We start from the raw sequence: 25,054 nt of genomic DNA on the forward strand, positions 1-25,054 counted from the left end.
CATATTCATTAACTTGCTAAAACTATTCAAAGATTTATTAGTGTTTGATTTATTCATATATTATATGTATTTGTAATGTGTATCTTTGTTCTTATTTTTTAATGACAAAGATTTTTATCTTTGTCTACTTTGGCCTAAATATCTGCCATTCATTTTTTTTTATATTCTGTTACCTTGTAAAGCTTTGTTTTTTTAAATAGGGAAGTTAGTTTGCATGTACTGCTCAGACAACTTGCAAAATAGAAAAAAAAAACTTTTCTTGAACTTCATTTGAATAAGTAATTACTTTGTGACCAATAAAAAAAAAGGATTGATTTCCAGGAGCATTATTTACATTTGTGAGGGCAATTTTTATCACCACCTTAATAATTGTATCGGTGTTGTCTTTAATGTCAAATACTTAAGTTTAACTAATTACTCCAATCAATCAAAATACTTTAAACTGTTGCAAATATCAATTCACTATTTAAAATTTTAGCTAAATTATACTTTTAAAAACAGGAGCTAATTAGGGTTGCAATATTATGACATAAATCGTTATTGTCGATTATTGCTCCTAATATTGTTATAATGAAGATTATTAATGTTGATTAATAGAATACATATAAAGACTTTTTGGTGTTTTGTGTCTGTATTTTGGGGAAATGGCATGTATCGTCATGTATTATGGCTCTGGCTACACAGACAAACATTTGGTCCATGACGTTAATCACTGAAGCTACGAAATGAATCTTTTATTTACATCATATCTGCACTGTTTTGTTTATGATGAGGGAATTCACAAGCGCAAAGAACTCAATCAGTGAGCACGCACACTCAACAATAACTCCAGAGTTTTCAGTGCTGACGAGCATCTCTGATTGGCCATTGCATTTCTAAGCTCAACGAAAATGCGTGTTATTGCATATTCCATATTGTCATTGTCAAGTGAACAACCAGCATCAGTTACATCACTTTACTGCCATTCACACCTCCACTCCCATGGCCTCCCATGGTAAAGTGTACACTGTAGGGTTGGGCCAATAGATGATGCCATCGTCCATCACCAATGTCTGACTGACATCATGATGTTGAGCCGGCATCGAAATAGCATCATATTACCCCTTTAAATAACTCCTTTTAACATATCAAACTCATACTGAGAGGTTTTGAGATCAAAACTCTTAACTCAATCTTCTGCTTTTACAGATACAAAAATCATCATCATATAAATATGTACTTCTAAAAGGGACAGAAACTATTTCTTTTGGCTTCATTTAATATTTTCTCTATCAGGAGTAAGCTGGCAGTAAAAGCACAGTCCCAAATGTTGCCTGACAGCATCCAGACAGCCTGAGGTTTGCATGTGCTCTTTGGCCCACGGGGGCTTTGAAACATAGAGATGATGGAGGCAAAGAGAATCACAAAAGATCCACCACAAAACAACAGGGTCTGAAGAAGGGATACAAACACAGAGAACCTGACTGGGAATTTAGAACATGTCTCAATAATGCAGCACAAAAACATGAGAGGGTATTTTCACAATATGAACTATGTGGGCAGCAAGCAAGAAGATCAGGTTTTGCTGATTCAATAGTGAGGAATGTACTGAAAGAGCTAAGACAGGAAACAGACTTTTTTATGCATTTGCAGCTGTGACCAACAAATGTTTGTTTATGACTCCTACACATTTTGTTCATCAAGACAATGTTCAAAAATGAACACCACTTTAATGAATTTTAATGTTGAAAGAGAGCAAGGTAAGGTTAAAGTAGCAAAAGATTTAATATTTGACAACTATTTTACTTTAAACAACCGTCCGTAATATCCAGTGATAGAAAACTAATAAATTTTTAACCACAAAACTTTCACCTCACCTCTTGGAAAAACTGCAGTACTATTAGTTATGAAACTCCATAACATTTTCATGCTGTGGACCTAAACACAAGCCCCTTGAGCCTTTGCCATCTACAGAGAAAGGGGCACTGGACATGCTGAGAAACATGAGCGTGTGTCGATATATGGGAAATATGTGATGGGGGGGTCTTGAAATAAATGGAATAATCTGCACATCAATGAGTCGAGGCAGGACCATGACGGCATGATGAAAAAGTACAGTATTTATTGCTTGATGGCTGTGAGACCACCCAAACCTGAGAGAGGCAGCCACCCATGCATGACAACAGCCTCCGTCAGCAAATCTGAGAGGAGAAGTGAAAAAAAGAGAGACAGATCTCCCCTTTGAGTGATAAGCCAGTGCTAATTGCATGATATCTTACGTGACTGAACCAGTAAAGCATGTCAGAATGACATTTCATATCAATGTACCAGCAAACTTGCAAGCTAGATTGCTTATTTTTTTTAGGGGTTCAAGTTCAGAACATGCTCAAACCCTATTTAAGTAGTAGTATTTTGCCAACAATTTTTTTTTCAAACACAAGTGTCTGAGCATGAGAAACCTTAAGTAGAGATCTCAAACTTGATTGAATGGTTCCACATTGAAAAAGTTATCAAATCATTTAACAAATTAAATCATTCTGTATCTATTGGCCAATAAATATATGAATACCAAAACTTACCACACAAGGACAAAAAAAAATCCTAAAGCTCATCTGAAGAAATATGCCAACTAATGTTTTCCACCTGAGGGTAAAAAATCTTCTTAGGGCTCATAGAATCAGTGTGAATGGTTCAGCATCACAACAATTAAAAAAAAATACAAATAAATCAACCAACCAAACTATGGTTTGGATGTTACAATATCTCCAGAGTTTAATATAACCATTTGCAAGGAAATCTGATCTCCATAATGATTATAGATTATTAAATGATACCATATTGCTTATAACCTAATGATATTGAAAACATTTGTTTCCAGACATGACTGAATATACTGCTGCCCAATTAAAATTAAGAGTCAATATTATTTGTCTCTTTTAACGCATCATAGGGATCCGCACTCACTTAATCTTCTTAATCACTTTCAATTTATTTTTATTTTGCAACAGAGCAAACAAAAAGCAAGCCTTCTTCAGTGAATCAAATAGTGACATTTCCCACAAGAGTTTTTTAAAAAGAAGTGAAGTCCAAAGAAAAGCCACATAACAGGTGTTACTGATCACAAACTTAACTGACCTATCAATCAAGCAATTTCTCTTTTAATACAAACTTTTAATAAGTTTCTGTAAAGGGAATGTGCGTAACCAAACAGGTGCCTGTCAGCTTTGACTTCCATAGTATGTGGAAAAAATAACTATGGAAATCTGCCAGACCCCAAACTCACACAACTGGTTAATTCAGAAGTCGACCAAACACTCAAACTCAATGTTGACAGCAGCACATTAAACAGAGGAGAAAGTATTTTAACACTGAAAATATAATTACGCGCATCAACTTTAAAGATGTACATTTTATAGCTTACTCAGAAACATTATCAAACCCTTCACCTCTAAAACAACAAAGACGGCAGTGCTAACAATGCTCATAAAAAAATGATTCAGCAGTCAGAGCTGTGTACACTCAGTTACGTACTGAAGCATTTAGCAGAAGCTGCACACACATCACTGCCAAACATTACTCCCATTCCTTTCTTTCCTTCTTGAATGCCTTGAGTATGGACAAAACATCTTTATAATATGCCTTTCAAATTCTACCACAAATCCAAGAAATGCAACTTATTAATATCTCCTTTCAAATGCTAATTTTTCAGCCATACATAAATCATAAGACACAAGAGAAAACAGAGCGAGTGAGCTTATGGGTACAATATTAAGGGAACAAGAGGAAGACTACTGTGTTCTGTATTATCCGAAATGTAAAAGGTCTGTTGAGAACAGGCCAGCACAGATGCTAAACTACATTACAATGGACTTTATGTCCTTCTGGGACAACTGAAATAAAATAATGTATAAATTAAAATTTAATACCATGAAGAGGTTTGTGTAAGATGTATTTTTAGAGGCAGGGTAGGGATGCAGTTTAAGTCAATGGAAAGCCTCCACAAAGCATTCAAAATATTATATAGTTTAAATATTATTTAGTTAAATCTCTTTTTACTCAGATCTGAGTAGTTAGTGACCTTGTTGAGATCTGTTAAACATCTCCATTTACTACAATGCATTTATGTTTTAACTGTTTAGGAACATCAACTAAGACATTAGAGAGAACTCATTTGTGAATTTTCCTTCACATGGGTTGTTTACCGACAATGCAAATTTTATATTACACTCTTTAAAATAAAGGCATCTATGATTCCTTAAAGAACGTTTAACATCCAATGCAATCTTCCCATTTTATAAAAGGTTCTTTATAGTGGAAGTAGCTTCTTTAGATTATTATAATTTTCTTCACACTAAAAAAAAAAAAAAAAGAAAAGAAAAGGTTTGTTCACTTGTTTAAATGGTTCCTCTATGCCATGCAACAAAATAATAATTTTGGAACATTTACTTATTTTTAAGATAATGTCCTTAGAAATTTGAACATCATTGAAAATCGTGACTAGAATACAACAGGTCTAAAGACCTTCCATGACAAAAAAAAATTAATTGAATATTGATGGGGCAAGACAGCTGGAGAAAAAAGAAAGAAAAAGAAAAACCTTTAGCGAATCGGTGTCCTCTTCTTTCAGACATTTTTCATTACAACATACTGTTCAATTAACCAACTGAATACTGTACAGAGCTACAATTTTAGTTCCTGTGTATTTCACACATAAATCTCCATTATGTCAGAAGCTGTCAATATGAGCCCACTTTGCACATCCATCACAATAACTCCACATTTCTGTTTCAGTACTACAGGTGTTCTGGAAAGAGTTGTAGTGTTTTTGTTGCCAGGTAGTGTTAAAGGAGAAAATTACATCCTAGGGGCCTTTTACTCCAGGTGACCTTTAGCTTTACCATCCCTATCATATACAATACACGTGAGAGGCTAATTCTTACAATGCTAAATATTTTAGGTGAAAAAAAGATTCACAGAAGCACTGGGTGCAGTGAAAAGACTCTATGATGAAGCTGCTACAGGCAGGTGTTCCCCAAGGAAAATCAGCTCTGAATTGACAAACATTGGTGAGGACAGTCAGATAAAGCCTGATAAACACATACTCACTGTCTGACTAACCATTCCAGAAATCTTGAGCCTTATTTGACACAGTCCCCTTTGCTTAGGTGTTGACCATTTTCAAGTGACCCAGTTTTAAGACACACCAGATACATTTTAAACTTTACAAAGTTGTGAACGTCAAAAGGAAATTTCAACAGGCTATGTTTTTACTTTTACCAGTAGGACTGATCAGCATTTACTGGGATGGTCCCATTTAGAGTAGACTCTTGTTTTATGGGCTTTTAATTATTGAAAAAACTGATGCACTTTGCTGCTAAGAATAGACCTGTGTATGTCAAATGAGCAAAACTCTTATATCCTGCACTGAGATAAGCAATGGTTGCTCTTCTTTTCCTATCAAAAACCAGGAATGTGCCAAGAGACATATATGCCATGAGTGTATAAAGCAATATAAGGGTGATTATTCAATTACAACAAAAGTAAAATCTTGTAAAAGGAAACTTCTTCACACTATATGGTTTTGACTTTGTTAAAACATTCATTGCATGTCTGAATAAAGATCTGAATATGGATTTAAACAATCAACCAAGAGGTATAATCTAATTTGGTATATTGCATATGGCTTCTTGAGTGTGTGATAGTATTCACCATTGTTTCACTTTTTTTGATTTTGCCTTCAAGAGGATAAGTTGGATAAGCCTTGCAGTTGCTAACAAATGTGTTGAATAACTTCCAGTGTATGAAAATTAAAATATATCCATTCATTCTGATTTAGATTTTCAAATATGGACAAGTAAAATCTACTCTAATTATGTTTAAAATTAAAATAAAAAATCTAATTTTTATTTTTTTAATGTCTGGATGAAGAACAAGATCAAATTGCATTTCCTTGATGTTAACACTTTTTATGAATTTATAATGAGGAAATTAAAAATGTCTGGATGAAGAACAAGATCAAAATCTTACATTTCAACTCTTCAAAGATAAACAAATGGTTTTATAATAATAATTAAAAAAAACTTTTCATCCGTTTGAATTTATTCTTTAAAACTAGAAAATGTTTAAATGAAATATTTTTCTTTAAAATCAAAGCCTAGGACAGAAAAGTTCTGCTATGTGAGCTTAAGACTGATGCTGTAATTCTTAGGTCAAGCTACATTTTATTCAAAAGTTGCGGTATCCTCAATTTTTATAGCTAATACATTTCATACTGTTATGAGTTAGTGCATGTTTATATGCATATATCCATATCCAGCCTACCTGCCAAGAGCTTGATGGAATCTCTTGAAATCTGCCCAGCCCGCCAAAGGTGTAACATCTGTACATATGATCCAGAGACTCGGAGCAGTGCCACAGGAGCCCGAAACTCACAGAGTCCTTGTTTTTCAGGTGCTCCTTCACTATCCACGCGGGAGAGATGAAACTAAAACTGCAAATCGCGACCAGGGCGGAGGACAGGAGCACCCAAAAACACCCGACACAGCTGAACATCCTCACGGCAGCGTGGGGCAACGAGACCGGAGACAGATCGATTCCCAGCCCTTTCCAATTCCGACCGAACAGCGCGTGCATCTGGAGCGCGCTCGCTCACTGTGTGACATTAGATGAGCACCAATAATCACATAAACACATGAGTTAAAGATGCGTTAAGACAGATGCACCAGTGAACTAGTGAGCATAAGCACGCGTAACTTTTCAATTAAATGTAATTCCAGCACGATCCAGTTCAATAGCGAAGATATTCCCGTTCATCTGAGAGGAAGCAGGTGCAGGACAAAAGACAGCCGTCACACCCAGAGCTCAAGCACTCAGAACTGCCACCCGCAGGTGCTCACTGTGTAGCAAGATCTGAATCCGTTCAGTTTGTGTTACTCACAGCCCACATACCACCACCATCATCATCATCATCATCATCATCTTCCTCGGCTCGCGCGCTGCAGGAGTGAGAGCACAAACTTACACGCTTGCCAATGCCACAGTCACATGGATGTGGGCGTCACCGCCACCGCGAAGGTGTTCAAACTTGTTTTTGATTCATGAAAATCTGAATCACACACTTTTTTTTTCAAACCCTCAAACGTGTAATAAACTTATGCCATCATTATAATTTCACGCCCTGAGATTCGTTCCCTTGCCTGACCTCAACATACTCGCACCGATAAAAGCACATTATTAAACATGAGATGAACAAGTATAATTCAGCAACCCAAATATATATATATACACATATATATATATATATATATATATATATATATATATATATATAAACGTAAACAACCATAAATCAAGTATTATTTATATTTCAGTTTTATCTGAATTAGGATTAGGATTCTGAAGTAGGTCTATTTTCAAACAGTGTAAGCGTGTAGCGTCTCACGCTGCCCTCTGGTGGTGATTTATCGCGCCGTGAACTTTTCACTTGTTATATGTACTGTAGTGTGCATTATGAGAATGGAAACAAAATGTAACAAATATTGAGCATCAAATAAAGCACAAGCATCACGGAAACCTTTACTATATATATATAGTACAGGTCAAAAGTTTGGAAACATTACTATTTTTAATGTTTTTGAAAGAAGTTTCTTCTGCTCATCAAAAAGAAAAAAAAATTATATTGTGATATATTATTACAATTTAAAATAATTGTTTTTAAATTTGTAGTTAAATGTTTTTACATTTATTATACTTTAAATTATCATTTATTTCTGTGATGCAAAGCTGAATTTTTAGGATCATTATCACATGATCCTTTAGAAATCATTCTAATATGATGATTCATTATCAAAGTTGGAAACAGTTCTGCTGCTTAATATTTTTTCAGAACATGTGATACTTTTTTTTAGGATACTTTGATGAATAAAAAAGTAAAAAAAAAAAAAAAAAAAAAAAAAAAAGAAGCTATGTTTTTAAAATATAAATATTTTGTAAATAACAATATACACTACTGGTCAGTAATTTGGGGTCAGTAACTTTTTTTCTTTTCTTTTTTTTTAAATAAAATCAATACTTTTATTCAGCAAGGATGTGTTAAATTGATAAAAAGTGATAGTAAAGAAAATATATTATTAGAATGTGTTATTAGATTTTTTTTTTATTTTGAATAAATGCAGTTCTTTTTAACCTTTTATTCATCAAATATATTAGACAGCAGAACTGTTTTCAAACACTCATAATAAATCAGAATATTAGAATGATTTCTAAATGATCATGTGGACAGACTGGATGTTACATGTGACACTGAAGGCTGGAGTAATGATGCTGAAAATTCAGCTTTGCATCACAGGAATAAATTATTTTTTTAAAGTATATTCAAATAGAAAACAATAATTTAAGTTGTAATAATATTTCACAATATTACTGTTTTTTCTGTATTGTTGATCAAATAAATGCAGGCTTGATGAGCAGAAGAGACTTCTTTCAAAAATATAAAAAATAGTAATGTTTCCAAACTTTTGACCTGTACTATATATATATATATATATATATATAATATATATATATATATATAGATATATATATATATATTTTTTTTTTTTCTTTCTATCATGCTCAGCTCAACTTATTTCACTGGTTAGAAACTACATGTCGTATGGAGCCCCTAAAGGGACATAGTTATGGTCGTGATGTTTTACTTGTATAGCAAAGTAATATTATGCTTTTGCGGGGGAACGCAATACTTTTGCAAGAATGTAATTCCTTTAAAATGCTTTAAAATCCTGAGAAATGCTTTTAAAATGCTTAAAAGTGAACTACTGAAAAGAATCTGACTGAGACTTAATGGGAAATCATAACTAGTAGTATCAAGTATCAAAAATTCACTTAAAAAACATTCACATAGCTTGTTTTGCTATGCGAAAGTATTTTTAAATAATTTTTTTTAAATAAATGTTTGATCCTTTTAGAGCTTTGGTGTTGCCGACTTTATATTTATTTTTTTTTAAACTTGTTTTTTAGTCGAGCACCCATTTGAGGTTGATGTGCACATTTTTTGTCTTCATATTTATAGGTTAGCACAAATCCGATTTCAAAATGCAAAACGATATGTCCTGCCTACACAGGTATCTGTAAAACCCTTATTGTTCAATCGAACCCATAAACAAAAACAAAAGACAAACACTGCATCAAGAGGCGTTTCAACAATATATGTATTTAAATCAAACACATTTAAATATATTATAGATTAAGCACACATATGTCAGAAAACATATTAATGGTACATAGTACCAAAAGTCTTTTTCCTGTTTCTCGTCCCCTGCTGAAAAAAACAGCATATGCTGGTTAGGTATGTTTTGACGCTGGTATGCTGGTTTATGCTGGTCCTTTGCTGGTTTATGCTGGTCATTTGCTGGCAAAGGACCAGCATAAACCAGCACATGACCTGCATAAACCAGCAAAGGACCAGCACATGACCAGCAAAGGACCAGCATATACCAGCAAAGGACCAGCACATGACCAGCAAAGGACCAGCATATACCAGCAAAAGGACCAGCACATGCCCAGCATAAACCAGCAAAGGACCAGCAAAGGACCAGCAAAGGACCAGCAAAGGACCAGCAAAGGACCAGCATCCCAGCATCAAAACATACCTAACCAGCATATGCTGTTTTTTTCAGCAGGGTCCACATCTCAATGAGGTCCAAAGCAATAACTTCATGTCCAAGTACACGTTTCAAAGGGAACAGTCATCATTGAGATTTCCTTAGACAGAGTTTGACATATCATACAAAAAAGAAAAGAAAAAAAAGACAATCACCATAAAAAGAACTAACATTAATATATGGCGGTAAACCAGGAATCCACATTAACACAGAACGGGGATAAACATTGCCCTAGCAGTTCAGTTTGTATGTCTCTAAGTCTAGAATCAGATCTGGACAGGGTTCTAGAAGGAGTTCTGCAGTCAGGGAACATTTTCCAGGCCCAAATTATTTAGATCCCATTCCAGTTTCAACTGTCTAATCAGTCACTTCAGGTCCATGAGAGAGGGACTGAACGGTCTCAGACACTGACTGACTTATGTCCACTATGGCATACCGTAAATCTGTACGTAGCCACCTTGGATATTTGTGCATTTTTGTTTTTCTGTTTATTTTTACTAAAAAATCCCTAAGCACTTCATAGCCGTTCTTTTAAAAACTGAACAAAAAAAGAAAGATAAAAGAGAAGTGTGAGATAAGAACTAAGATAAGGAAGGACATATTTAAGTCATAGCCACATTGTAGTTCCTGTTCAGATTCTTGTGCACTTCCTGTTGGACGACACGGTAACAGCTCAACGCAACAGCGACAGGTCTCGTTCTGAGATTTTGTTCTGTTCGTCTGCTGTGCGACAGCTCCCGCTTGTTTGTTTACAGGTTTATGTCTGTAGTTAAACTCATTACACTCCTCTTCAAATAATAAACCATTCCCTTTTGAGTGCTAGAGATGATGGGGTGGATCATACAGAAAACTTTTGGCTATTAGTGTGCATATCTTAACACTCACGCTCTCACACACAAACACATGCAGGAAGTCATGGAATGCCTCTTTCAGGTCCTCACTGATATGTTAATGCAGTTCAGCTCTGTGTTCGTCTTCTGGTCGTTTGCTTCTCCAGACATTATGCAGAGGGGCGACAGGAGGGACGAGAGGGTCATAGCTGATGAAAACAGACCAAGTTACCTTTCATACAGAAATCTATAACTAAAAAAAATAAAATATTTAATAAACCAGCCACTGCACTTACAGAAGCAGACCTGTCATTCTAAAATAAGCTTAAATTGGCTACTAATCCCAGTACAGCTAGACAATAACCACAGGGTTAGTTCACCCAGTTATGAAAATTCTGCTGAAATTGTCTCACTCCATCTTGTTCCAAACCTGCATAACTTTCTTCTAAGGAACCTAAATGGAGATGTTCAGCAGAATGAACAGGCTGCACTTCTTCATACAAGGAAAATGTCCATTTCGGCATATTTAAACTGAACAGCACACCAAGATGAATTATGCACTCAAAAAAAATTAATAACTGAACATGTATTTTGTTTTTTGGCCAAATTGAAACTTTAATTTTGGTGCATCACTATAAAAAAAAAAAATAGAAGCATATGAATTCTGAGGAATTGCCTTTGATTTCCATAGAAGAATGTAAGTCTGGGTTTGGAACGACTTGAATAAATTACAGAATTTTAATTTTTAAACTTGAAGTTTGTACTTATTAATATAATTAAATAATATGTACTTTTGTTGACTTCACTTCAGGGCTTCCCTAGTGTCCCTGCTGCATGACATCATTGACGATCATCTTTGCGATCTTCCATGCCATCTCTTCTTGTGCCTAACACACCAAAAACAAAGATAGTACATATCACGGACTATAACAAGCTTCAATCCATTTCCTTTCAATAAAAAGACATTAGAGAAGATGGCACACGTAATTTGAATGAAATAAGCAGGTGCACACCTCATCTGAGTTTCCTTGCACCCATTTCTTCATTGCTTGAGAAAACATGGAACCTGATAGAAAGGAAATAAAGAAAGACAGTGAGTGAGCTGGACAGAGCAGTGAATCCTGCTTTTCAATACTCTTCACCACAATCACCCCACATCACCGGCTACGTATCGCCATGGCAACACTCTCTGCTCTCAAACTGAAGAATCAAGAGCACTTCAGCAGAAGTCATAACTAAGAGCCAACTCACACAATACAAAACATGTGCAAGTGCGTGTCAGTGGGAGAGAGAGGAGAAAAAAGTCTTCAAAGCAAATGTGTGTGTGTGTGTGTGTGTGTGTGTGTGTGTGTGTGTGTGTGTGTGTGTGTGTGTGTGTCTTACCCTTGGATTTCTTCACATCTGGTTCTGGCTCTGCTTCTCTGATGAACTGGCCCAGCTCATTCACCTTCCCAAAGGTCATCTTCTGAGATGAAAGCAAGAAAAGCTGAATTTGGATCTGAATCCAGTGTTTTGTGCATAGTAGCAGGTTTTAAACAACGAGAATCTTTTTCTGCTGGCCCAGGCAGACCACAAAAAAATGGTACATTATACATCTAGCTGCCTTTTTATGTGCAAGAAAAAAAAAGTTGGTCTTTTTTAATAAGTGCTTTTTCAACTCTGTCAGCCAGTGAGAAAATATTACCTTGATGTATAAAATCTTGAACATCGCAAGGCATAAAAACATCCATGATCAACGAATGTTTGATGTAATGATGGGCTTGGACCATCCCTTTTGTCTAACCTTAAAGATGTTTATATCATATCAATCTGAGCTCCCATGATGGGAAGGAAGTGTAGTATGAATGGTTCAAACCCTGACTCACCCAGCATATGGTCTCTGATAGAGAGACTCAGGGTCCAGACTGGCGATGTCCACCGTTATCGCCTCATCAAAGTTCTTCAGGATCCTGACTGCCGCTTTTTTAGTTCCTTGCTGCAACTGAAAGTGAAAACATTTTGAGAACATCAGGACAAAGTTACCCATACTTTCAACCAAATTCTTGAAGAATCCTTGAACTATTATGAAAAACAAGAGCAATGTGGCTTTTTGGGAGACCATCAAACCAATGATCGGTCACCTGGGCTTGTGACCCTTCCATGACGCTAGAGTTGCGGTCGCCTTCTGGGGTCCAGCCCTGGCTCGGAGTGTTGGCATTTCCTCCAGTAAACTCGTCCACCCGTACGGAGTTGATAAGGTCACTCAAATACTTATAGTAAAGGTTGCTTGACAGAAAGCCTGGCATGTATACCTGAGGTTGAGAAAACAAGTAAACGTCAACACGATTTTCCTTCCTAATACCAAGCTTCCACCTTCTTAATTTTTTGCACATTTTTATATAAAAGTGTTGCAGCGACATAACCCACCTTCTCCATGGTGGTCCAGGCCTGTCTTAGGGGAGTGTTGAAGCAGTCTGGGAGAGGTCCGCCTTCTCTACAGATATTGGATTCAATCTCCATCCGTACAGAGTCACCAAAACCCAACGGATTTGTGGCTTGGAGTGAAAAATACCTAAGCAGATCACATGAACTGTCACGTCTTCTGTCTGCCAAAAGTAATGGTTATGCTGTTGCCACATCTTAAACACTAAAGAGGCATGTGCATAATGGCATAGTGTCAAAATCGACAAGCCTGTGAGTTGTCTGAGTGACTAGTCAGTCATATGAAAGCTCTGTATAAAAATGCTGATTTAGGGTCATGTCCACCATAAACCAATCAGACATGTTTACTAAAGGGTGCCAACATACACTACCATTCACAAGTCTGGGGTCTGTAAGATTTTCAACAAAGATGCATTAAATTTATAAAACAAAAACAAAAAAAATGATTTATAAATGGTACAAAATATTTCTATTTTAAATAAATGCTGTCCTTTTAAACTTTCTCTATATTAAAACAGTAATGGCTGCTGAAAACTCAGCTTTGCCATAACAGGAGTAAATTACATTTTAAAATATATTAAACATATATCAAACTATAGAAATATAGAAAACAGTTGTTTCATATCATAATAATTTTTCACAATATTACTGTTTTTGATCACATAAATGCATCCTTAGGGAGCATAAGAGACCAACCCCATATGAATGGTAGTGTACTTCATTTTGTTGAATTAAAAAATAACTTAATCGGGGGGGGGGGGGGGGGTATAACAGGATGACTGGTCATTTAGTTGCCCATCCTGATCCATCCCTAATAGTAGACTAAAATAATGTGCCAAAACAGATTTTAAACTGAACTTCAAATAGGACATACTTGTCATAGAGAATCATGGCATCATTCTGGGCTTCCTGTCCATCGTACTGGCCTTTCTTGGCAGCCAACTGATCTTGAAAGTTTTCTGCAGCCAGCCAGAATTGCAGTACATTCATTGCATCCTCCTTCTCCATGTACTATATTGACACACACACACACACACACACAAACACACACTTTGAATTAGGTTTCAATCCTACTTTATAATCCCTTGGCACTTCAAATGTACTTGGATCAGAAATCCATCAATTTATATGCACACTTGCACTTTTGGTGCATTCTGCCATTTAGAAACAGGTTTTGGGGAGACTGTTGAGCTCAGCATATTTCATAGGCTTATACAGCTCTATGCATAAATTCAACATAAATTCAACTTAAAAGTGTGTTCTAACGGGATACATAATATCTGGACTCATAAAACACTTAAATCCAATTTTAAAGCACATTTATTAAGTAAATAACATTATATATAATTCAACAGCTAAGTCCATCATAGAGTATCCTCACCTCAGAGAAGTAGAAGAGGGCCGACTCGCAAAACAGAATGTCCGCTAGGAACACAGAACCACTGGTCAGCACCTCGATCTGGTACTTACAAAAATAATGGCTGCGCAAGAACTCACTAAAGTGCCTGTAAAACAGATGCCGGACATTTCCATGTAATTCCAGGAAGAAAATAGGCTATATAAACAAATATATTTTGAATAAATAGAGAGCAAAGATTAGACCAGTCAATTTATTTCAATTTTGTATGACTAATAAAAAAAACAACACAACACCAAGATAAGAAACCGGATAAGAAACATAAAAATTATGCAAAATAACAATGCATGTCCCTGACCTGTAAATAGATTACACAAGAAGCAATTAAAGCTTTTAAAGCCTCATCGCTCTGCTATGAGAAATTCAATTTCTGTGTTCAAAAACAACTAGGAGAACAAATAAAATGGAACAAAATATATTTCAATCATGGCAACTCTCTGAATAGCATGTTATTGTATATGACTGTTAATGTATTTGATCTTTGATTTGAATGTATGCACAGCCACGCTGCTGTAAGCATGTAAGATACACTGCTGCTGCCTGAATAGGCGTATATATAAATCCTGTAACAGATCTAGACAGGTGGAGGAACTCACCCTGCAGGACCAGTTTACAGTGAACAATGAACCAGATTATTTCAACTTTAAACAAGCAATCTAACTGCCTGCAGAATCAGCAGAGGCCAATCAGCTTGCACCATGTAGTAAATGTGACCCGTGCTGGTAAAATGAGTCTGAATGCACACAGGCTAATTTTGAGCTACAGGCAAAAAAAAAAGTGAAAAATGTAGATTTTAGTTGATTTTGAGGTATTCGCAAAAATGAGTTCATAAAGTCCTCGTCTTGTGATCCCAATGCTCCAAATAATAATTTTAGATGTTTAATTACCTTTATTTGTACGTTTTCAGAAAGGAGTACCTTTTCTCCGTTCATTTCTCACACTGTCATCTGAAGCGTGCGCATAAAGGCGCTTCTGACTTTAGATGTAGATGTTTAGATGCAAAATGAGAAAGGTAATGCACTGTTGTTTTTCCTTCTTATATTTGTTATACTGTTTCTTTTTTTTTTTGCATCTGTTCTTATTTATAATAACAAAGATAAAATAAAAAAATAGCTATTAATATAGAAATTAATATTTGGAAAGAAGTGGAGGAAAAGATGCAACGTTGCAAGTGATTTTGCTTCGGAACCTTCAGGAAACTTTAACTTGATTTTTCTCAACATTGTAGCTCAGTAATTTTTCGTCCGATTCCAACAAATAATACATCATTTTGAAGGATTTTAAGGGAGAATGTGAAATTGAAAATATAAGAAAAATTGCTCTTTGTGACTCATTTTACTCAAATGATATGAATGCCAGAATACTGCATATAAAGGACCTGTCAGCTTGTGCCATCTAGAGTTTCATAAATGAATTATACTTGTATATGAGGATTTTTTTTTAATCTAAAATAACACTTGTACACACAATGTTTTAAAAATACTTAATGCTCATGAACAGTCAAAGACGTCTGTCTTCATGTTTATGCAGTCTGTTTCTTGAGTGCACTGGATGTAAAGAATAAAATCTGATAATTGTACACTTTTATAGATATGAGAGCAATATGTGTGAACTGTGAAGGACAAACACTGAAAGTGAAACTACTTACTGTTGTTCAGTGATGGAGAACACAACAGATTGTGCAATGACAAAGCAGTTTGGGTCCACCTGTCCGTCTTCACCACAGATTTTCGCTGCCAAATGAAAAAAAACTGTTTTGTTTACTCTATCCAAACAAAAAATGCTCTCACATCCTAAAGACCGAAGCTAATCCATCCAATCAAAAAGAGTTATTTTGAGGATATTCAACATAAAAATGTATTTAGTAAAGGAAAATAAGGTATGTAATGACAACAAGCTCCATGAAGATAAATCCATAAAACCAGGCCCTCATTTTCTAATCACCCAATATCTCCTATAAATATAATCATCTTCTTCAAACACAGAGAAAAAAAAAATCAGAGTACTTCTACAGCAGTCTAAACAGAGAGGTCATTGTGATAAGGAATTATCTTACCCACAATGTCGTTGCGTATCGGTTCAGTGATGGGAATTGGCCTAGCAGCATCTGGAGATATGTACTTAGTGAAAATGTTAATGGCATCCCTCTCTATACCTAGAAAATGACAAAAATCAGTATACATGGAAATTGAAAATACAGAGGATAAAGATGAAGGACAAATCGCACTCGATCCACAGCAAACACCTTGATCATTTTCAACATCCCACTTCACAGACTTATAGAAGTGTAATTCACATTTCAGCCATGGCTATTCATCAAAGCCTCACGTGTCACTATTAATCAAACAAATGACTAGAACAGGCCCAGGGACAAATCTTACATCTATACCTTGCTAAACATTAATATCAAACTCAAATACAGGATGGACACATTTTTCATACTGAAGAGCATGTCAGTATGCTTGAGAGTTGAGACACCAGAAAAACTAAATCTTTTACAAAAGTGTGTGTGTATATTTATACATATATATATATATAATTATAAGGCCAATGATTTATTTGGATCATGGTTGACGATCATTCATGAGTAGTAAGCCTCTGTGTTTAAAGGCCATGTTGAAAGTGTTTGCATTTAATGGGTATCTGTGAGATGAGGAATCTCATTAGAGCATATTTAAATGTTAAAGCGCTTTCCATAAAATCCATTTGAGATGTTCAGAAAATCCAGAGACAGCCTTATAAAATGCAATGAAGTGGACAAAGACCTGTTTCCTTTTAAGACACTGAAGGCTGTCATGGCAGAAGCCACGGGGCTGATAGGATCTGACTCCCCTTCTAAGCTGATTTGATGTCTTTCGGCTTAACTGACTTTTTCTATTCACTGCTTTTACAGCCTGGATCTTCTTTGTATTAGCCATTAATGAATACTCAGCTCCTGACTTCTGTTCATTGAAGCCCACTGCCAAGATGCTAAATGGGATCATTTACCAAACCTACTCTATAAAACCAATGCCGCATGCATATTAAAAGTCATCGTCTGATACAAAAGGAATATGTTGTAATGGTAAAAGGCAACTAACCATGAAAAACTTAAGTACAGAATATTCCCTATGGATATTAAGGAATGCTTGTTAAAAACTCAAGTTTAAGGTACAGTTTTAGTTAAATTACTAAGGAATACTGCATACCCTGCAGTATTAAATTAGTTGTTTTTTTTTAATTCAGCCAAAAGTTCATTTAGAGCCACTACTAATAAAACACCAAACTCAAATATCACCAAACATAAACAATTCAACATAAATACATTTATCATTACGCGATTGAAGAGAAAGCTTAGCAGGCAAGTGTGCACCATCAAAATAAATATTCAAGACATCCCAACAAGGATGCAAAACACTACAATTCAAGTTCAAGTGTAAAAATAGAGGGCATGATGTATCAGACATGCCTGTACTGTTTCTAAAGGTCAAATCAAGGCTAAACATCACACATGTTAACGGGAAACTAGTGTGATAAAATCACCTAACCTTGCCTGGACAAAGCTTTATCTTTTAACTAGTTTCACTCTAAGCTTTGCTTAGCATCCATGTCAGGATACCAGGAAGGGATGTGACATAACTACCTGGAAAGCAAAGGAATTATGACGTTAACACATAACCAGAGATTCATCAACTTAATAAGCTTTGCCACTTTAAGGCCTTTTAGACAAATTTGCATATCCAGTAATAAATATTTAAAAGTGCCTTAACAAAAATGCAAGCTTTAAATTACTGTTTTACATTGTAAATGCAATACAGTAAACTTGGTTTCCTTTTTAATGTGGTTTACTGTGGTAACCAACAACACACCACAGAACATGCTACAAAAGTATCCTTTAACTGAGAAGTCCTCCTTTAACAAGGTGGACCAAATATATGTGGAAGGCAATACATGAATACAACACAGAAAAGACCTCAGCAAGCACTTGTACAAAAATACCGGTTGGGAGGACTGATTGCAGGAATACAGTCAAATCAAACAAGTAAAATACTTTTAATAATGAGGTTACCATAACTGGTACTCACTTTTCATAAGTTTCTCAGAGAGGCCACTAGTAGACTGGCCTTTAACTGGAGTGCCTGTTCTGGAGGAGGGCTGTCTGGTGGGCGTTTCTGACCTTAGGGTGGGCTGCAGGTGGGGAGTCCCAGGCTGGGCCGCCCCCTCTGAGCTAACAGAGTTCCGGTGGCCAATCGGAGCCCCGGTATGAGAGTTAGTGTCTTGGGGGCTGGGAGTGTGAGGTCTGGAGGAAGTCCGCGAGGAGAAAGTGTCCTCTTCATCACCCGCATTGAGAGTTGAGGGTCTGCTGGGGTCGTTTGGAGAGTCTGGAGAGTCGGGGGATTCCAGGGCAGCCGCAGGCTCAGCCAAGGTGCTGTGCTTGACTGAGTTGAGGCTGTGCGCTCTGACCCTAGACCAGCTGGTGGATCGAAAGCTCTCAGCCTCAAGCCAGAAGCGGACCAGGTGCTCAGCTGAGCGGGTCTCCATAAACTGTATGAAGTAGGGCAAGGCCACATTATCCCGCAAGATCTGGTCTACAGTTTTAGAAAGCCGAGAGCGAGTCTCTTGAGCCTGGTAGTTGACACTGGAGCGACCTGAAAAGCAAACACACTTTTTAAACCCCAGTGTTAAAGTCCAGATTTCCTTAATGCAGAGACAACATACTTAAAAGCAAACTATCTCAGATTTGGACTGGTAACAACCAGTTGTCTGGTTTGTGTATTTGACAGTGATTAAATGTCACCCTTTTTATATAAACAGAAGGGGAAAAACCAAAACAAAACCCAATAAAAATAATAGGCAATAAAACAAAAAAATACCACAAAACAAAAAAAAAAAAAAACCCCATAATAAATAACCAATAACCAAAAACAACACAAAACAAGAAAGACAAAACCCAATAAAAAATAACAACCAATAATTAAAATAAACTTACTTACTAACTTCCTTAAATATAAATACAAAATATAAAACCAAATACAAAACAAAATGAATATAAATATAAAAATAACTAACAATCAAAAGCAACAAAACAAACACAAAATCCAAAAAAAAAAAAAAAAAACACAAAACAAAACATAATAAACATTAACCAAAAACAACACAAAACACAACAAAACAAAGCAATCATTGCAAAACTTGACTTAACAAAAAAATTAAGTGATGCTTGCCTGTCTGAAATGTACCACTATAATACCAGGGCATTGTTTTATGGTTGCTAGGGTGTTCTAGATGGTTGCTATAGATGGATGCTTACTGGTCTAAAAAGAGCCCACCCCAAGTCTCCATATTCTGGTATTCCCAATCATCATGTTCAATGTTTAATAGTTCAGATTAGATGTTTCTTCAAATCCCCTGAAGTATGAACAACTGATGCCTCTTAGTAACTGCATTACAACACTGAACTCAGAGCACCTTTAACGCCTCTAATTCAAACCCATGCCATCTCCAGATCACACCCCGCCATCTATTTCTAATATACAGCAGTGGCACAGACTTTGTTCCATATATAAACACACACACAAAACTAATTTTATAATAGAGCTATGACCTCCATTGAATTCTTTGAAAGGCCACACCTTCCTCTTTCAACACCACTGGACACCAGAAGAAGGTCTGATTAAAACGTTTACTGGGATGTGAACTGAACACATTATGAGTCCAGTATCATAAAACGCAAAGGAGGATACTTCACACGGAAAAATACAAACCTCCTTTGTGTAGGAGGCAACACGTTTAGATATGACGTTAGAAGCATTATCTTTTTTTCAAAGTTACCTTGTAACACTGGTTTGTCAACACATACGTTTCAATGTTACGTATCTTTAAATGAAAAGGCAGGGTTAGGACCTTACAACAAAGACAAAACATTCTATCCTAGGGCAGATGATAACGAGAATATGACTTTTACACCAAGTTTGACAACCAAAACTTCTAAGCATGGCCAAGTTTAAAAATTAATTAATTAATTAATTAATAAAAATAAATAACTAAAGTTCATTACATCATCACTACAATTTTAATAGTTAAAGTTTTTAAAATGATTGAATGAAAAACTGCAATAGATGTAATGGGACATTTCATGCAATTTTACAGTAAAATACTGTTAAATGTACAGTTTTTGAAAGTGAAAAAGAATATCTTATAATTTACAGTGGAAAAACTGTAAACTGACATTCCCAGAAACCTCTGAGACTTCACATATGACTGTTTTTCAATGAAATAACAAATTTTCTTCTTAATGTTACTTATGTAGAATTAAGTACATTATGGATTTGTTACATCTTGTGTTATTAAATGAATGTTTTTTTTGTGCATGACACTGTTTACCTATTAAATACTAAATATGAGTATTTACCTCATCTTGTAGAAAAGCAACTTGAATGTACTATGATTCATCATGTGGCTTTCCGTTTACCATCTGTGTTTTCAGTATGGTTGTCAAGAATCTGGCAAACACAGCTGACATTTTTTTTATTTATTTTAACTGTAAACTTCACAGATTTTAACAGTGAGGGTAATCACTGAGATTTCAAGCCCCACTGAAATCAAAGTTGTTGTTTTTAGTCCATGTTTTAAGACCACCGAGGCTGTAGGAAACAAAATTTCTCTGGATTTATTTATTTTTTTTTGAAATGACGCATTTTGTTAGCTGTATAATAAACAAAGTAAAACTTCCTTGTCCATCTTTCACAGCCTGACTTTAATTTATGATAAATTAAATCTTGACCTTGACGAAGGTCTACAAAATCAACTTTTAGAAAATATATGCATTTAAAATTTACATATTTAGTCTTTCTTTTCCAGGATAACAGACCAAAAATAATGATGACAAAAATAATAATGACAACCAGGTGGTTATGTAATGTGACAGACCTATTTGTGAAAAAGAAGCACTTGGAGAAGAAACAGACAAATAGGCATGGACATATTCCGTCTTATTTAAAAGCAGGTTAAAGCGGAGGAGCTTGTGCAGGTTTCTAACAATCACTTCTCACACAAATCCAGCAGGCCAGTGCGCTGCAAAAGCCATTTCAGTAACAGCTTCACAAAATCCCTCCTCTAATGTGATAATTCCTTCTCCCTCGGCCGCCGACACACACACCACATTTAGTTTAAAATGCTCAGCACATAACAGTAAGTTACAGATCAAATGTTGCTAACAAGCCCACCTTAATAAAGAAGTAGAGCAATCTGAGATCTAAGAGTTTATAATGAAAGTACAGGCTCAGTCTCTCATTAAGTCTTAAACAGTTGATGGGGAAAAAGCCATAAGTCATAAGAGCTTTTGGACATGTTAACGCTGCATCAGTGTGTATCAGTGTGTAGAATTCATAGCTGGTGTACCTAAGTCTCCAAAGTGTGCTGCCTCCATGTGGCTAGGCTGTTTTTTGAGAATAGCAGTGCGGCCGCGGGCAAAGGAGTCCATGTTGGCTGAGATAGCATTGATGGCCACATGGCTGGGTCCTGCTGCATCCAGGATAGCATGATGATTACGGCCGCTAAGAGAGGGGGAGTGAGGCGACACTGGGGCTGGAGAGGAGCACACAGAGCAGAACAATTAACACACAACAGAATTCTACATTTTCCTCCGGTTCCAATCTATAAACCTGTACTGCTAAACTTGGTAAGAAATGCTCACCATATGCTGATAAACCTAAGCATGTCCTCAGCTCGCTAGTTATTCATTTGAAAATGTAGTTCAGTTCACTGAAAAATTTTAATTTTGCCATCATCACAAGTCGTCCCAAACCCATTAGACTTGATTAATCTTCTAAACAAGGTACTTTTAATGAAAACTGAGGTTTCTGTCCCTCTATTGAAAATCCATGTAATCCACCTTTATGACCTTTTTGTATCTTCTGCTTCAAAGGAGGGACAGAAACTGCTCAGGTTTCATTAAAAAAAATCTTCATTTGGGTTTTGAAGATCAATCAAAGTCTTATGAGTTTGGACAATAGAATTCAAAATCATTCATTTGCAGGCAGAGACTTCAAAGAATCTCAAATCAAAAAGGCAAAGGATAAAAAAAACATGCTAGTCTTAATGGCCATCCATCTAGATACATTTTTTAAAGGCTGAACTCATTTTTACTGTGTCATGTGGGAGATGCTGTAAAAGAGTGCACTGATCAAACACAAACGTCTAGCACATGTTGACATGGAAAAATAATGGCCTATTAGTCTCACACCTTTAGAGAGATAACATTTTCCCATGTAGGGTCACAAGGAACTAAAATTATATCTTGATACACATTAACATGCTCTATTGTTCTACACTCAAGCATGTTATATGACAGCTCACTACGACGTCTCAAAAAGTGACTAAGATGAAAATGATTGAGGCTGGAAATGCAAAACACACTGATAAATGTTGTGCATTCAATATTCAGTATACGGAGTACATGATACAGTATATAAACAATGCAACATAAGCAGAGTAAAGTGGCACAATGCTCTCACCTTTACTGGCTTTGGCATCTGCTGGTCTCTCAGGTTCCTTTCCTTTAGCTACGAGATAAAGGAAATATAATTTATAATTTAGAGCATCTCTTGTCCTAATGCACCTGACTATTCAGCACAAATGTTGCTTAAGAACAGTCACCGTCTCCTTTGACACCCAACAATAAAACAAAAAGGCAACTTAAGGGTCAAGCCAATATACACTACATTCCCGACTCTTTCCACATTACGTTTTCTGGTTTATTTGCATGGGGTGAGGCCGTGCATGAGTCTGTACAAAAAAAAAAAAAAAGAAAGAAAACACCACTGGCAAACAGACAGACTCACATCATGGAGCACAAAATGACAAGATTTTCCATAATCCCAATCATTACTGGGAGGAGTGCAAAACAAAAATTGGGGATGATATTTGTTTATACAATGAGCAGAATGTATTACATTTCAAATATTTCATAATCCTCTGCTGTGCTCATAAGATACATTAACCCACATATCTCTGATGGATGAAGAAAACAGGGAGTATATTAAAAAGACTACAACAAAGAGAAGTGATGCTCCTGTTAAATAGGACACGGGCTAAGAGAGCATCCTTACTTCCCTCAGGGCAGCCACATTGATTAATGCACACTGGCTGAAGTCACAGGATACATCTGTATGGTCTCTGTCATGTGGGCTGGGATTCTGGGAATTTGGGAATGATCAGTCTCTTTATTTAGTAAAGATACAAAACTACGGATTACTTATTATGGTTTATTAAGTATGAACAACTAATGAAAGCAGTGTTCCTAACCATTTTGACTAATGAATTCTCATTATTTGTCTAGCTATCTTAAAATTCCCTGACATTTTCAGGTTTTCTATGATTATGGGAATTCTGTAGAAGGGAGGTTAAAAAGGGATGGACGGCTGGATAGATTTAGCTTAAATTAGTGGTTTCCAACTTGGGGGGCCTCAGCAAACTTCCAATGGCAGTCTTATAATCATTAAATTCAATTATATTAACTTAATCTTAACTTAATTTTTTTTTTTTACTTTTTGCATTGCAACAGAAGTACCAGACGTACATTCAAGCTTAAAATAGGGTTGCATTTAAATATTGTCTTGGAGAAAAGGGCACTTGGGGTCAAAATTCATTGCAATTTAACAGATACAGTATTTCCAAAAAAACAACAACCACAACAGATAAAATTCTAATAAAAGCAATTCTAATTGTTCAAACCAGAATAAACCTTGCGTTCATTCAGTAGAATTCTTTGATTCTCAAAATCATTTTTGTTTCATTCCATTATGGAATTCCAACATGAGCATTTTTTGTCACCTAACCCTTTCTGTCAGACACTACATCATGCACGTTACTTGACAGTTTAAGCGAACATCGAAGACACAACGGGGTTTTTTACTTTTTCAGTTAGCAACATGAATTTTAACGATAACATGTAACTATAATTAAGAAAAAAAATCTCAAAGTTGACACATTTGGTAACCTAAAATAACAAAAACGTGCACTTGAAACGAGAACATCCCATCTATCTAGAGTTGATGTACAATATACGGTGTGCAAAAGATAGCAATGCATAAAATGAATTTCACGGCCATTACAAAGAATAAAAGAGTTCTAATGTCACGTTCATATGGTGAACATGAGCTCAGCATCGGTCCAGAGAAGCCCACAGTACCCGGCGAGCACCCGATCATCCTCGAGCGGAGCACTTCCTTACCTTTCCGCCTGAAGAACGACATGATGAATCTGAAGCTGTGAAGGCTCGCTCAGCTCACAGACAACATCCCGACAGCTCCCGAGTCCCTTCATTCATAACACTCTGTCGCGCACAGCTTTCGTTTGGATCATCCACATCTGCGGTCACGGACAAAACGGAAAAATGTCCAGTCCCCTCTCAGATGGCCCGGTCGCCATGTTGTCAATAAACGACTCACTTCCGGAGTGTGTGTGGTAACGTTACAGCGCTTCTGCTGGAATTATGGGAAAAGGCCTGACAAATGAAAAGACTTCATTCCTATACATGCCACATAAGATGTCTCACTTATAATATCTCTTGAAGAATATACCGTGTAGTTAAATTACATGACATCTCAAGCAGTGGCAGTGGGGTCCTGTGGGGGGACATCTGTACCTGCATCATTCCAGTCACTGTAGGATGGATATCACAAATGAATCAGCCTTTTACAACGTAATAATTGCGTAAAAGCATTGTCAAATAATTTATTCTTTAATTAAATGTTTGGAATTTG

General features: G+C 36.1%; 2 protein-coding genes across 2 annotated transcripts in view; both read right to left on the reverse strand.

The window, feature by feature from the left end:
• LOC122145082 (transmembrane protein 211-like) overlaps window positions 1-7,132 on the reverse strand; it is a 123,403-nt gene extending 116,271 nt beyond the window's left edge. The window contains exon 1 of the mRNA XM_042756850.1: window positions 6,301-7,132. Within this exon, the coding sequence (XP_042612784.1) occupies window positions 6,301-6,612 (312 nt within the window). The 5' untranslated portion in view covers window positions 6,613-7,132. The remainder of the gene's footprint in view (window positions 1-6,300) is intronic.
• A 2,447-nt stretch (window positions 7,133-9,579) lies between these two features.
• Window positions 9,580-24,777, reverse strand: akap10 (A kinase (PRKA) anchor protein 10). Its single transcript, XM_042756851.1, has 15 exons — window positions 24,523-24,777; window positions 22,805-22,852; window positions 21,690-21,875; window positions 18,374-18,937; window positions 16,366-16,464; window positions 15,958-16,042; window positions 14,274-14,397; window positions 13,767-13,903; window positions 12,878-13,022; window positions 12,592-12,762; window positions 12,333-12,452; window positions 11,855-11,933; window positions 11,485-11,537; window positions 11,263-11,358; window positions 9,580-10,680 (listed from the first exon to the last, which is right to left on the reverse strand). The coding sequence occupies exons 1-11, from the start codon at window positions 24,542-24,544 to the stop codon at window positions 12,333-12,335; spliced, it is 1,701 nt and encodes a 566-aa protein (XP_042612785.1). The 5' UTR covers window positions 24,545-24,777; the 3' UTR covers window positions 9,580-10,680; window positions 11,263-11,358; window positions 11,485-11,537; window positions 11,855-11,933.
• Between the last annotated feature and the right edge of the window lie 277 nt (window positions 24,778-25,054).

Source organism: Cyprinus carpio, chromosome A5 (genome assembly GCF_018340385.1).
Source record: "Cyprinus carpio isolate SPL01 chromosome A5, ASM1834038v1, whole genome shotgun sequence".
Classification (NCBI taxonomy): Eukaryota; Metazoa; Chordata; class Actinopteri; order Cypriniformes; family Cyprinidae; genus Cyprinus; species Cyprinus carpio.